We start from the raw sequence: 15,724 nt of genomic DNA, 5'->3' as shown, positions 1-15,724 counted from the left end.
TCTTTACATGTGAAGTGGTGGCTGGGGGGTGGGAGTGCTGTAATTTCTGTGGTGAGCTGGATGATGGCTGAACTGAACCCCTATAGTATCTGTGAGGAAACTAGAGCATTATCTCGGTATTATGGTGTAAGGTTTCTCACAAGTTGCATGTGCAAAATAGAGAAAGAAACAGACTTGTTGGCGCTCAGGGCATACACAATAAATCTTAATAACACAGGACTGGTTTTTCTGTTTTCCCCCTCATAGGAAACGAGCAGTTTTTCTCCCATATAAAGCAACAGTATGGACACGACATAGCAGCAGCTTCTTCTTGGAGCTCAGAGAACTGGCCTCCCTCTTGCTTTACTTTACTCTCCCTCCCCCTCTAGTAAGTAGTACAACTTCTCCCTGCAATCACCTAGCCAGTGAGCAGCAGCAGCAAAGGCCCTGGACTAGCATACCAGTGGAGAAATTCCCAGATAAGTAATACTCCTAGCCTTGGGGCTTCAGGCATCAGCGCTCTGGCCACTCCTCGCGGGCTACGTCATCGGCTCTGAGGCGCGCAGCCACTTCCACAAAAGGAATTCCTTCTTACCGCCTGCATGTAAGTATGAGTGCGTTATGTTTCTGTGTTTGCATGTGTGTAAGTGTGTGTGTGTGTGTGTGTGTGTGTGTGTGTGTTGGACAGATTAGCCCAGACAGAGAGATGAGGCGAAAAGCAAAAAAAAAAAGAAACTGGAAATACAACAAACCAGACGTGCAAAAGAGGAACAGCGTGATGATTGGCCCAAACTGTAGACTATAGCGTGAAGGTTAATTCTCTAAGGTATGGTACATCTGTGTGTGTGTTCATGTGTGTGTGTGTGCGTCTGTGTTTACGCCTGAGACAAAGAGCTCACAGCTTCTGTGCTATTGGCAGGGTTCAGGAGGCTAGAGGGTACGAGGGGGAGGGTTGGAGCGCTGCAGGGCGACCAGCTGGGTCCTTCCACTAGATGAGCTCTGTTGGGAGCTGTAACCAGACTACACACACACGTACAAACGCACGCACGCACACACACTCAGCCTTTGCCTTCAGTACTTTAGCTGCTGTTGCTGCTTCTGCTGCTGCTGCTACCGAGGACGACCATATATGGCCCTGGGATTCCCATGGAAAAAGAAGACCGGGATTGAGGAAGAGGGGGGAAAAATGCCGGCGAGATTGTAACTGTACGTTTCACTTGGGTTTTCGCTCGGCAGCCAAAACAATAGCCCCGCTTGAGAGCCAAGTTTGTTTCCATGTGAGGGGGTCCAAAGGCAAGAGGGGGGCACCAGGGGAGGGGAGGCGAGGCAGAGGGGTCAGATAGCCACGGAGAGAGATGGCAGAATACAACCTCTGTTGATATTTCCATATAATAGAAGCCTTATGTGGAGGCTGCTATACAGAGGACAGAAGATAGCTCAGTCAGCAGTCACTGACAGTCAGTCAACTAAAGAGGCATTGAGCATGGTCCATAGTAGCCCCCCTCCCCTTCCCTCCCCTCCCCTCCCCTCCACAGTGCTGGCAGTATGTCACCGTTCACGCCAAACAAGCTCCGAACCCACAAGGTTAAATGGATAGTGTGGATGCCGGGGTTTGCCCCGCAGCCCTTCTACCAATTTATAGTCATTACCAGCACAAATATGGATCGTCACCAGAGTAACACTGCATCGCAACACGTACCGAATCACTACGACACCGTCACGCAAAGATCATCAAGACCAATCCCATAGTTTTGACAGGAATAAACAAGCACTGTAATCTACACAACTATTACACCCTACTCACATGTAGAAATGTAAAGTAAACCCGTACATGAATGGTAGATTTTTGAAAATTGCTCTGTAGCTGTGCAAAAAAAAAAAAAAAGACAACCCTGCAGTTCACAGGAAGACTTTGAACCAGGCGTGAAGTTCATAAATAGCAAAGCAATGACATAGTAATGCAATGCAGGCCTCAGTTATTTCTACAGAAGAATTTTTTACAGTTCAGAAAATAAAAAAAAATCAATTTGGTCCAGCACAACACATGTGAAAAATATCACAGGGCCTACGTTTGTCTGGTTTTTATGTAAATAGGTGAAGCAGTGCAGGCGCTTATGTGTGTACGTGTTCTGTATGTTAGGCCGGCGTCCCTGATAAAAGCAGAGGGAGTGGAAGAAGCAAGCTCACTAGTGGAGCCTCAAAGAGGAAATGAGAAAAATAAACAGCCACTTCCTGTTCCTCTCTGGCCTGAAATCTCCAACACCCTGATCCCTCCTACCATCACCACCTCAGTAAGAGAAGAAGAGCAACACAGCCCCCCCCAACTCGCCCCCATGTTCAGTACCTGAGAATGGACAGAAACCATTTTTTAACATCTCAAGCAAGTTGCGCGGATCTGTTGGGGGGGGGGGGATCGACCGTCGGGGGAGGAGGGACGCACCGCGCCGTGCCGTATTAACTTTCGCCTTCAACACGCGCTGCTGTTATGCATGCGCGCTTCTCTGTGGTGTGTGTGTGGGAGGATGCGGCCATCGTCCGACGGGGGGGGGGGGGGGGGGGGGGGGGGGGGGGGGGGGCGGCGGCGGAACTTTTTTTATCGCAACTTTTTTTTTTTTTTTAAGACGTTAGTTTAGGCGGCAGCTCTTTGTTGTTAAGGCGGCCGCCTTAACAGGAAAGCGCTGCGGGAAACCCTGCGTACATTTCTTTGACCGGGCGCAAGACGGACTCATGTTTTCATTCATCAATAATTAAAGTCAGAGGTTCAAAGAGGTTCACATACCACCTTAGTTCCGACCATAAACGGCGATGCGGCTGCGTTATTCTCATGATTCGCAACGAAGGAAACGGTGGTCGGCTCGACCAGCACTTCCGCCACCACTAATAATAACAAAATAACGATAGAGACAGAACGATATATTTATCGAAAATGGGCCCATTAACAAGTGTGGGTAGCGGAGATTCATCCACATTAACGTGAGACTTTTTTATAACCGAATAGAAACTCCTCGTTGTCCCTTTAAATTTGACACGAACTATAAAAACACCCAGTGTCTGGATCTCGGGGGTCGTAAATTGGCGGGGTCGTTTGATAATGAATTCATACTTCTCCATATAGCAGCTTGAGTGGTTTCGGTTCATTAATTATTCATTTAACAGTCTATTAACATATCGTCTTGATTGGACTCAGTGACCTGACTTTCATGCTCTATAAAACATGTGGTATTGGTCTGAGGTCACTGTGATGACTTAATGACTGTTTTATTTGGAAATTAGCCTTATTAGATGAATGTGTTTTTTTAAATCATTTTTAATGAACAAAGTGATTTGAACAAATAAATAAAAATAATGTGTGTCTGATTCAATTTCTTGACGGTATCCAGTGAAGCACTAGCAGGAAATGCCCATGCCAGTGATTCACCTGACTTTAAAACGATCTGTGATTATTTAAAACATGAAAAACACAGACACACACACACATATAAACATCAGCTCCTGACACACAGGCCATACTTGGGTACGTCCATTTAAAGAACAAGCCAAAAGTACTCGGCCTGTCAAGCTGCAGGCCCATTTACTGACACTGCTGTTTATCTGCAGGAGGAGTATCACTTGCATGTGCTTACTCCCAAGAACACTAATGGGGAAGCATCACTGCAAACAGGTTCATTCAATCTCATGACCACGCATGGATCAGCACAAACTAAGATCAATGGCAATCAAGAATAAGGAAAGAACATTACACTTAGAGACACTGCTGTGTAAAAGCTTATTGTCTATCAGCGGATATTGGCTTTTAAAAAGAAACTCGGTATCAAAACACCAGTTTTTTTTTTTACTTGTTGGGAGAGTAAAAGAAAAAAAAAAGGTTGTATTGTGCGACAGGTGAAAGCAGCAACTATCCCATCTGAGAACGTAAGGATATCGTGTTGCGTATCTGCAGGCTTAACAATAACACAAAGTCTAGATTGTGCGTAATGAGACAATCGCCGCGTTCACCTCTACCCCTCATTTCATGTGCCGAAGACACAGCCATTTTGAGAATAAATGGAAAGAATGTAACCTCACCCTTCCACAGACAACAAATGGACATGCGCTCTCTGCCTTAATTGTGCTCGCTGCTGTGTAAGACAATGAGGAATTCACAGTTTCTCGGCGTCCAGGTGTTCTCAGTTCAAAAACAGCCCATAAAAAAAAAAAAAAAAAACACAGCTCGGTGTGAGGCATGTGACTGCCGCCGAGCAAACAACAGCAGGATGGCTTCAAGAAGACCTGAGTTAAAGTAAAAGACAGACACTGTGTGCCACAGGGTGAAACAAAAAACAACAAAACAAACAAGCTGAAGTCATGCCACAAACATTTCACAGGAACTCAATACTACACACAGCTCGGGAACGTAGGGTCAGACAGAAAAGGAAGTGTTTACCATTAATCTGTAAAAGCACACAGCAGGATCTTTTACCACTTTATCTGACACAGAAACATAAACAGATAAGTGTGTTTGCATGTTATATTCTTTAATCGGCCTCTGAAGTTCGTCCACAATGTGGTAGAAACAGCTACATGCTGATGAACAGCTGATAAATGCTCATCAGAGAAGCAAATACAGACATCATCGACACATTGAGCAGGAAGGAAGAGATTCAACACAAGACGCCTCTGGTTTTGAATTGGAAATATGTACAGTATATATTTTATAAGCGTGCTGCATGAAATTCAGCTTGTGATCAAGGTCAAGTCCGTAGCCTTGCCATTGCCATCTATAGTCATGTACACGTACGTGGCAGGAGGTTTTTTTTAAACTCTGCTGAGGAATTCTCCTGACGACCCCAGGTGAACCAGTTCCAACCTGCAGCGACGACGCTCATCTCAAAAGACTTCACAGCAAACCCTGCCGCCACCGATCCTCAGGTGGGGATGCCTCTGGCAATTTCACCCTTGCTACGCATTGCCACAGCATATTTGCAAACAAAGTGGAGGGGGGGGGCATCTTTCACACACACCTTTCACTGAAGACAATATGAATCTCCCAAATACTCAAGTTCCTGTTGAGTGACTGTTCCTCTGCACCTGAACAACTTGATTTCAACAAGAAGCCACTTTAAAAAAAAATTAATTACACTTTTGCAGCACAAACCAGTCTGTCCAACCTCACACAGCGTCTGTCATTTCAAAGTCATACGTGTTATCTTTGAAACGGCGCGCAGGGAAACAACATTGACGTGTCACAATCAGCAGATGACCTGGCATGTTGCACAGTGCTGGCGCGCAAACACCACAAGGACTTCCTGCCGTTGATTATGGGGTTGGTAGAAGGGGGAAGCTGAATGAAAACAGCGAGCGAGGCCGGCCTGACAGGGAGAGACGTGCCAATTATACGCAGGTAAAATATACATGTTCAGGGGCTCCGGTTCTAAAATTAACAGAGCCATCAAGCGCGCTGAGGTTTCAATAGAGCCAGATTGATTCTCTGAAGGAAGAAATCCAACATTGCACTGGATGACCTTTACTTGTATGGGAGAAGTTAAATTGTGCGAAAAACCCAAACCTGCCAAAAGAGGAACTGCTATATAAAGGTTAATACGCTATTTATCAGCGACAATAGAGGCTTGTCACCCCACACAAACCAGCTAATTGCTTTTTTAAAATATAAAATGGCACAGGACCAGCAGACAATTTAAGACACAACTTATTGTTTCTATTGTTGTACCGTGGTTTGCTTGGCTTTAATCCATGTTGATCCAGACTGCTTGCTTTATTCCCTGTATTCCCAAAGTTGCTCCTACCATCTGTTTGAACTCAACAGAGAGGTTACAGTTTCCTTTTTGCGGGACCTGTTCCGTTTCATGTGGTTAATAATATCATGTTGCACTAATATCTCCCTGACTGCACCCTCAACAGTGCACTTCCGTACGTGCGACCGATCATTCATCAAAACTATGAGTAATGACACTGGAAGGATAAACAAGAATACGGGCAAATTAAATGATGATTTGTCTTTTGTATTCGCTGAACAGAACCAAATTACATGAGTCAGTGGAGGCTCCTGATTGCACACCAGGTTTAGAAATATCAAACAAGACGTGTCATTGGCAACGTTACAGAATCATAACTCATGTGGCACAGGCAAGTGGTAATTATATCTAAATATATGCCAAAAAAACAAAACATGATAATAGCCAATTACATTCAAGGGCGATTGGCAGTTGACTATTCAAGCCAGACCAAAGAACAATAAAATCTAGACTGTCTACATGCCAATCCATGAATTATTAAGTTGCAACTTAATGTATTCTGCAATATGTTAGAAATGCATGAGTGGCTCACTGCTACTGTAAGACAGTCTTGAACCATAACAAAGGACGTGGAAGCCTTGTGCAACCTTTTGCAAGAAAAAAGTGATGTGAAAGCAGACTTCTAAAATCCAGACATCAAATGCTGCAAAACAGTATGATGCACACTTACAGACTACCACCTGGAGTGCCATACCATAAAACTCAACAACTATTCTAATTTCATTTTTACATTATCATATCACCATCAGAGCCTATGTATCTACCCACCAACAACACTTCGGCAAGTTGCGTAATAGAAGCAGCTGCTGAGAAATAAATATGCTACTAGGGATGCACATTTTGAATTTTCTTTATGACCGATAACCGACGCTCGTTAACCGATTATTAACCGTTAACCGATAAGATTAAAACACTCACGGGGGCAATTGATTTTTTTTTTTTTTGCCGTTATAAAATACACACACAAGCTGCAACAGCTGATCAGCACCAGATCCACTGTGCTCCATGGAAGTTAAGGGCGGATATTGGGACAGGGCCTTAGATCTTCCAATGTTGAACTGTTTTTATACAAAGTGCAGCCAAACACCAAGCTGAAGAGAGAGGAACAGCAGAGCTCCACTGACAGGTGAACTGGCTGGAGATGATGCATACCTCCATACTGCTCGCTCCCAGTGACTGCGCGAGATGCTTGAGATTTGCTGCGAGATGTTCTTTCGCCTTTACATCATACATTCAATGTTTTACAACGACGAACAAACATCTCGCAGCAAATCTCGCGCATGTGCACAAACATCAACAGAGCCACTGGGAGCTACTATTACAACAAGGCTAAAAACAGAGATCAAATTAATTTTTTCCGAACAACTTTTTCATGTCGCGGCTTCAGGACCTTTGGGTCAGTACAGAAGAGCAGTATGGAGGTATTTGGAAGTTTCATAGTGTGTGTTTCGGACGATTCAAAAGTGAGCACAATCTGCCCCCATTATATGAAAATCTGTTACCAGCCGGACCCCCCCTAGAACTCCAAAAGCGTTTTGATGACTCAGAAAGTTCTCCAAACTCTTCCTTGGCATAACGGTGAGTAGATGATTGGTGAATTATCGATTTTGGGTGAAGTATCCCTTTAAATAGACGGCAATATAACCATGTTGAAAGAACAGGCCATTTAGTGCACACAACAAAAGCTACCTGGAAGCCTGTTTGCTTCAGTGACCATACGTTTCAAATGTGGGTTTACAATCCTTTGCATTAATGTACCAAATCTCAGCAGGAGCTCCCAATTAAACCAACATGCAAAAGAGCACAGCTTTTTCCTCCGGGCTGATTTTTCCTCTAACTTTTAGGCCACATGCCTAGAAACTCCACGAGCTACTGGAGACCTAAAACAGCACTGTGCATTACATCACACCCTCAAAATATGTAATTCTAGGTAGTCTTTATCCAGCAGTCATCAGATCTGGGCGTTATTACGGAGGATGATCATCAAACTAAAGCACCGGCAGATTTATGTGGATTAAGCCCTTCCTGGTAAGTCACTAACCTGTGTCTCTATTGTGTAGACTAGACTAGCAGAACAGGTGAGCAATACAGGGAGGCGATGTGATGCACACATGTTTTGCCTGTCTGAGCCAAGGGGCCTCTCTCCACATGAGATGGCGGGATTTTCTCCCCGAGGCAGAAAGACAGGGGCTGCGGGGAGGGGGTGGTGGTCTGTAAGGGGATGCCATCATGATGCCTTTATCAGGAAAGACAGGGACATGTCAAAGGCATTTCTGTTTTTGCTCCTCTCGCCGGCCAACTGCACGGCTCGAGCACAGCTGAGAATCTCAGGGGTTAGGGCTTCGGCGAGATTCACTGCAATTATGTAATGTGCTAATATGATGGATGCTGGTCTGGATGAAAAGAAACGCAGGCAGCCACCTCGCCATCTCCCACCACATGCTCTGTAATTGTTCCATTACAAGATTCATGAAGTTGATTCTCATTTTCAGACTGCTATGCACTGCCAAAGTCTCTCTCCCTCTCTCTCTCTCTGCTCACTCTGTTATGCAACTCCCACTCTGTACATGCAAATCCACCAACACAAGTGACTAGCAACCTTCCCCGAGTCGTTGTCATGGAGACAGTGCAAGATAATGTTCATAGACTTCGGGGCCATAATGAGGGTGTGTAATGTCAACAAGAGCGCAGGCATTGTAACACCCAAACTTTCTGACATGTTAAGCTGAGTTGAGTCCCGCCACCTTGGACGGTGAATGCTAAAGGAAAAAAGTTCAGGTGTAGGTCAGCGTGGAGATATTCTTGAGCGAGGCGACAAGCCCTGGTTACCTCCGCCACTAATTGCCTTGATAGAGCTCAGTGGGCAACAGTCAGCTGGGCCTTGGCATCGTACGGGGAGAGGCGAAGCCAGAGGGAGAATGACTGGAGGGGAGGGGTTTAGGTGACAGCTGAGGAATGTCTGCTCTCCTCTGTCTTTGCCATGGTTTCCAGCGACTGTCATCTGAAGAATGCACGGGGCCCTAGGACGACGGGACCAGGAATGCTACCCTCCGAGACGAGTTTAGCCGACAGGATCTGGAATCTCCGCTTGTCTGCGGGACCCCTCGGCGGATCGCTCGCTCGCTTGCTCACTCGTGCATCTTCTCTACCATCCGCCACCTGAATCCTGAGCAGTCTGTGTCTGGGAGAGCCAGTCGGTCTAAGTCGATTACATCCTGAGATACAAACGGGATTGGGAAGCTACACAAAGCTGTACACAGTCACAAGTTTCACTACGGTGGTCGACTTTCAGGTATCAAAAAACTTGAGACTACAACTTTATATTCTGTATCCATTTGCCTCATATCCCATCATAATGTGCTAATCTTTTTCTTGCTTATTTTATGCAACTGCAAAATGTAAATGCTTTTTGTTTTGTTACCATGTCTATACTTATTTTTCTTGTACTGTCCCTTTATGTTGAGCTGTTATTTTGTCTTGAAAATAATAATAATAGTATAAAAATACAGTATGTATCATTAATACTAATAACTCTTTGACAACAACTACATACATGAGCGGCTGGAATAGTCTTCGTCAGAATCACAGAGACAACAACAACACAACATGCTTAGGGGCGCTTCAGCAAGAGGTCATGCTTTAAAAAGGGGGACAAAAGGTGTGTGACTCACACAGAGGCACAACCTCTTGCCTATATGAGAGATTATGCCAGGGGTGCACTACAAAGCAGAGCTACAGACTCTGAGTCATATCCAAACTTAGTCTCATCTGCTGAAACCCAGTTAGGAGAACTTGTGGCAGTGGGGGTATTTATAACCCTGCACCGGTCACCAGCGAAGGGACTGATACTGCTGCTGCGGCCAGTGAGGAGTGAGCCCTCATGTAACTACATGACACATGTCACAACAAAGCCAGAGGTCAGTCAGCCAGTCAGCCAGCCCACGGCGCAGGCCACTGTAGTTTATTGCACAAAATTAAACTCAAAATGACCTGTGATGTTTTCAGCAATCAAGCGGCTCACTGTCCATGTGACAAGAGAAGAGAAGCTGTATGAAAATAAATAGTTCTGCCTTTCCAAAACTTCATTCTGTGTTGCCTTTTATCTTAAATGAGAACCGTATGACAAAGGCGTGAACAATGACACCAGGTGACCGACTGTCTCACTGTCCATTTCAACTGTGGAAACTAACATAAGCTTGACCTCGGCCGCAATTCTGGGATTAGCACTTTAAAAACACAAATCCCTGTATTGCCTTCTTCAACTTCTTTATAAGACCCCAAAACCCAGGGATCACATGCCGGCCTACGACGCGCACTTCACTCACACACAAACACACTCACAGCAGCCGCTCGTCCAGAGATGGTTAGGTCTGGAGAGCAGCACTGCGAATTCTTTCCTCACTCTAGCTCATCCCTGTACATCAGCCCAAAAAAAGGCAACGTTTCCACCCAATGAGTTTGCAGGGGGGTGAGGGGGGGGCATGCTAATTCCAGATTTAATGATAGCCGACTCTGAGCACAAAGTATGGTTGGTTTAACAACACCATTAAAAAAAATAAAAGTACTAAACCATTTCATCTTCCTAAGATAAAGCAAACTACCTTTCTCAGAAAGCCTACTAATCCATTATTTTAATGTCTTGGACAACAAACATACCATGATGTAGCAAGGTGGTGCACATAGCAGGACACTGGCTTACTAAGACTAGACATGTGGGCATGAGTAATGAGGTGACATCACTGGAGATCTATGCTGGCATTAAACATTTAAGAAGTTTTCAGTGAATCCTTTGATCATTTTAAACACTTACTATCCCAACAAATGGGAGGGAAAAACATCTTTACTGGTCTAATGAGGGCAACTATGAAAATACATGTCTCCACAAGCAATGATTAGACCTTCGTTAGTTTTAAGTACCTGGGATATCCCTCTTGCCCCAGGCATCTAGGGTGCAATACAAAACTGCAATGTCATAGGCATACATATATTTATATTTATATAGTCAGAGACCTTTGAAAAATTGTCAATCTCATCTGACAAACATTATAAAATCATTAAAAAAGGAGAGATTTGTGTTATTAAATGTACATCAACTAATGTGGTGGTGTTAATGAACAGGAATATCATATGTGTAACAAATGCCACTTGATGCAATCACATAGAAATGTTTAAATGTGAAAAAGACCCTTCATGATAAATCTTCACCATAGCATGCCTTTAACAGTGAATGGTTTAGAGATGAGGTCACAGCACAAAATGAATCCAAATAAGAGTAAATCCATGAACACCACCACAAGACATTCACTAATTACAATGGAGGATTTCCAAAGCCACATTTCAGCACCTTATATGTTAAAGGATAATCTTACTGTACATACAGTTACACATCACAGCATCTAACTTGGCCATGTCAGGTCAGGGCTCTCCTTTCTGTAACTGCACCATCGAGCTACAATAATATTTCAACCACCTAATTGGTGTTTTTAGAGCCATGTAACTCTGACATTTGGCACGTTTAGTTTCAAAAGGCCTCCTACATCGGACAGCACCTGACATTACTGTCTAACTACGGGCTGCCATTTTCATTATTTGGCTTTGGAAGTACAGAGCCTTTAGTGTTAAGTAGCTACCGGAGTTAGCGGGCAAATAGTTAGCTTTAGCACTGCTGACATCCCAGCCGAAAATAGAAAACCATTTGATTCACGTGTGTGTTTTCAGAGATAAAAACCAAAAACGCATCAATCACATGAACGTCAATTTTCGTGTCCAAAAGTTGTCAGCTGACGTCGTTTCTTTAGCTCGCTGGCTAACGAATGAATTAACCTTAGCTACACAGCTAACGACAATTAGCCTAGCCTGCTAGCGTAGCGTTAGCATACATTTTTGGCTTGTCAAACACCGCACTGCAACTACTTCTCTCTTTTAAAAGCAAAAACTGTATCACACTTCTACTAATGCGACACACACACGCCTGTCAACACTGTGGTTATTTTGTTAATGTGAAAGAGGCCTTGTTAGCCCTGTAGCGGAATGACGTTGTGACTGACTGAGGCTAGTTAGTTAGCTTCTGCTTCCTCTCCAGAGAGTAGCCATAGTCCGCGGTGCAGGGTTTTTTTTATCAACAAAAACGACTTTTCCCTGCTAGCCCAGGTTATAGCCATTGTTGTGGAATTCACTTCGCCAGGATATGGAGTCTCAATCAATCAATGACAACCTTTACATTACGCTCCTAGCATGACTCAAATGACTTTTGTACAACAACAACAATAACACCACCAATTAACCATTATAAAAACAACCGGTGGATGTTTGGCTTCAATGTAATTTACAACCTGAAATGCAGCAACACAGCAATTAGACTGCACCCACACGGACTGAGGCTAATTTACCGAGGCAAAAGAAAAGTAGTCCCAGAGCTTTATTGCTAATGTGAACTGCATCCTGAAAGCTTGCATGCAGGTTTAGCACTATTTTGAGGATCTGAATATCCCCATAAAGAACAGTGAGAAGCCAGTGTTGTTCATCTAAAAACTCTGCGACGAAAGGGACGGGTGTGCTAAGGTAGGTAAAGGTAAGGTAGGTAAACAACGGGATGAGAATGGCTTCCATTTGACAGGTGCTCCAGGACAAGCAGCAGCAACGTAGCCCGATTATTTGTGCGTTTTTTTTATTAACATTTATGCTGGCTGGCCATGGCAAGAAGTAGCAGCGACTTGACGTTAACACCCCCCAAAAAAAAGCAGGCGAACACACAACACAACACAGCACAACACAAACCTGGTGGAGGGCGGTGAGACCGTCTACATTGGCGTAGTTGATGTCAGCGCCCCGGTCAAGCATACGGAGCACCTCCTCGGTATCGCCGCTGGAGCAGGCGGCCAGAAACACGGCGCCATCATCGAACTTCACCTTCGTCTTCTTTTTCTTCAGAATAGGAGGCTCCTGGTCCGTTTCCGAGCCCAGCCATCGCTTTAACTGCTCATTCCTCTTCTGCTTGGCGTCCGCCATCTTCATCCCCCTCCTGTCTCGGGCTTCTTATCTTTCTCCGAGAGAGGATATACTTTATAGTACCACTATCCCACAGCGCACTGGGGCGTGGGAAGGGAGGGCTGTGGAGGAGGAGGAGGAGGAGGGAGAGAGGGAGGGGGGAGCTGAGAGAGAGAGAGAGGAGAGAAGAGAGAGAGGGCGTCTGGATTGTTTTCCATAATCTCGCGAGAACCCAGGAGCTCAGGAGCTGCAGTATAACGTCATCATCAGCAGATTATGAGGGGAGAGTGAGCAGGGTAATCCCTTATAGACTGTGTACACCAAATACGACGAGAGTGCTTTAAAATATTACATAACAGGCAGGCAGCCCACAGGCACGTCCAGAGAGAAAGAGAGAGAGTGGAGACACTGATACACACAGCAGCAAATAGTTTCTATTCAACTCTATAGCCTACTGTTTACTGTGATACCACTGGGTACACAAAGGTCATAGTTCACTGTCAATTCAACTACATACGTGTTTCTGTACATGAATGATACTTAAAAATCTACATAGTCAAATTAATTCATACTCATTCTGTGCATCTCATATATAACAATTTAATAAAGGAGAAAAAAAACATATAGTTTCTTTTTTGTTTGATGTGATCATCATGGAATAACTATACGAGTTCAAAAAGAGATCAACTGTCAGTTAGGTTTACAAATTCTACCGAGAACAAATGAATATTTCTTAAATATATGTGCATATGAACTATGCAGTGTAATCATCATTAGAATAGGAGAAAAAAAAGCAATATCTATAGCAAATTGACAGCATAGTATGCATATAGTGACTGACAATGTTGTGCATATAGACATTGGAAAACTATGCAAAAGAGACAAAATAAACCAGAATTATGTGAAGTTTACAAAGGTTGAATTGTTATTGATAGATTGCAGTCAACACACTCTAATAATATGTCCACCAATAACTTCTGCTTAATATGAGTTCCTGCAGTGCTTCTTCTGGCACTGTGCAACACTTCTGTATTTTATTTTTATGATCTTATTTATGTCCACAGGTGGATACTGAAACCAAATATTATGAGTATCGACAAACCGAAGGTTGTATCCGCATATTACAACATGTTTTAGTATCATCTTCACTTTATTTATTTATGTACACTGTTGAGTTGGTTTTCTATTCATTTAAGTCCTCTCTTAATGTATGTCTATTTTCATTAGTAGTGATTCAGAGGAACTTCCTGACTATGATATGACTATTGTTCTGTGTTGGTAGGGCACTGTAATTTTTCATATGGAGACGACTTGTCTGTTTTCTTATCCCTGCAGGAAGTGGCATTAAATCACTGCCAACTATAAGGAAACTTTCATTTAAGACCCATTTCCCCCTTTTACCACACATGAACGCATCAAATGAAAAATTGTTGTTCCGACCATGTCACACACATGTAACATGTTTAGTTTCCATCCAATAAAAACACATTGCTCACTGAGCGAAAATAAAAACCTTCTTACCACAAAGTACCTGTAATGATTTGATGGGTAACACTTGAAGTGCCAGGAATGTCTAGTGGACTCTGGGGCTGAAGCGCCGGGGTGGTCCAGCTCAACCTGTAAGTAAAAACAAGGTGGCCAGGCATAAAGTGTTTTTTATTTTGGCACCCCCATGTGTTATTGTTGGCAGACACCCATGTGTACTCAGCAGGGGGTGCGGTATTGCCTCCTCCTGCGGGTTTACAGCACGCAGCCCCTTTTTTTTCACATTAAGGTGTCATTACAGATGATAATGATGTTATTTCTGTGTTTAAAGACATATTTAAAAAAAGAAAGAAAATGATGCTGCTTGAGCTTGATTAGATACCACCCACCTACTGAACTTGAGGTTGACATCCTGAATAACAAGCTGTTCACGCAGATTCACGATCCAAAACATTTATACAACTGTGACCATGAGCCATTGTGCGAAGTCACGCCATCCCTGTTTTCTCATTTCGGAGCCATTTTTCATGTCACTGACGTTGAGTGTAGACAGATTTAAATAATTTACCGTGCCGAAAATCCAGCAAATGAGACTCGGCCTGCAGCTCAGAGCCAGAACAAGGAGGTGAAGAAACGGAGAGAGGACGAGCAGCTCTGCTGATACTGATCATTAATGATACAGAAATGTCATGGGAAATTACTTTGAATTATACTTCTACTGAGTCATAGGGACGGTGGAACACCAACAGCGTCAGTGTCAGGAAGTTGTTGGCCGGGGGCTTCGCTGTGCTGCTGATATCAGGAGGGGTTTTGGAGGGAAAGTGATGCGTAAGCTGCTGGTCGGTGGAGAGGACTGACCTTACAGTGACTGACAGCACAGAGCCGGCCATGTGGGCCACATCCAGCTGCGACTGTAATGAGAGTGTAGCGTGTAATACACAAGTCAGTTTTAGAGATGCTGATTGTGTTGACACAAGTGCAAAAAAGATCTGAAAAGCTGATCTAAAAGTTTTGGTCCCATGGTAACAAGAAGTTGCTTTAAATAAAATACATTTGAATGGATTACATTTTAACCATGCATCACATAAATATGATAGCACCGAAACTTCCTTATGTAAAAGAAAGCATGTCTGTGATGTTGATACTATAGGCAATATAAACCAGTATAGTTTCATTGATGGTGACTACTTAAATTGCTATGCAGGTAACATTCAGCTTCCCCCTTAGAGGATAATATGGGATAGGATAGGATAAAGTATGGTATGGTATCAGAATATACTCTATTGTCTCCTTAGGAAACTTGGGTTTGGACTTATCTGCTGCACATCACTGTTTTCATGAGGTAAAGGACTAATAACCTATTAAAAATACAAAAACAATACTAAAAACACCAAAACACAAATAAACTTGCACACTTTCCATATATTGCTGTATTATATTGTATTGTATCATTGAATCGTGTACTATTGCATGCAACAGAT

General features: G+C 43.6%; 1 protein-coding gene across 3 annotated transcripts in view; it reads right to left on the bottom strand.

The window, feature by feature from the left end:
- ppp1r12a (protein phosphatase 1, regulatory subunit 12A) overlaps window positions 1-12,861 on the bottom strand; it is a 50,099-nt gene extending 37,238 nt beyond the window's left edge. For all 3 annotated transcript variants that reach the window (XM_083999267.1, XM_083999269.1, XM_083999268.1), the window contains exon 1: window positions 12,549-12,861. In XM_083999267.1, coding sequence (XP_083855393.1) covers window positions 12,549-12,785 — 237 coding nt within the window. In that variant the 5' untranslated portion in view covers window positions 12,786-12,861. The remainder of the gene's footprint in view (window positions 1-12,548) is intronic.
- Between the last annotated feature and the right edge of the window lie 2,863 nt (window positions 12,862-15,724).

This window comes from Trachurus trachurus, assembly GCF_905171665.1.
Source record: "Trachurus trachurus genome assembly, chromosome: 23".
NCBI lineage: Eukaryota > Metazoa > Chordata > Actinopteri > Carangiformes > Carangidae > Trachurus > Trachurus trachurus.
Note: the sequence above shows the minus strand (reverse complement) of the source record. Positions and strands in the feature narration are given on the sequence as shown.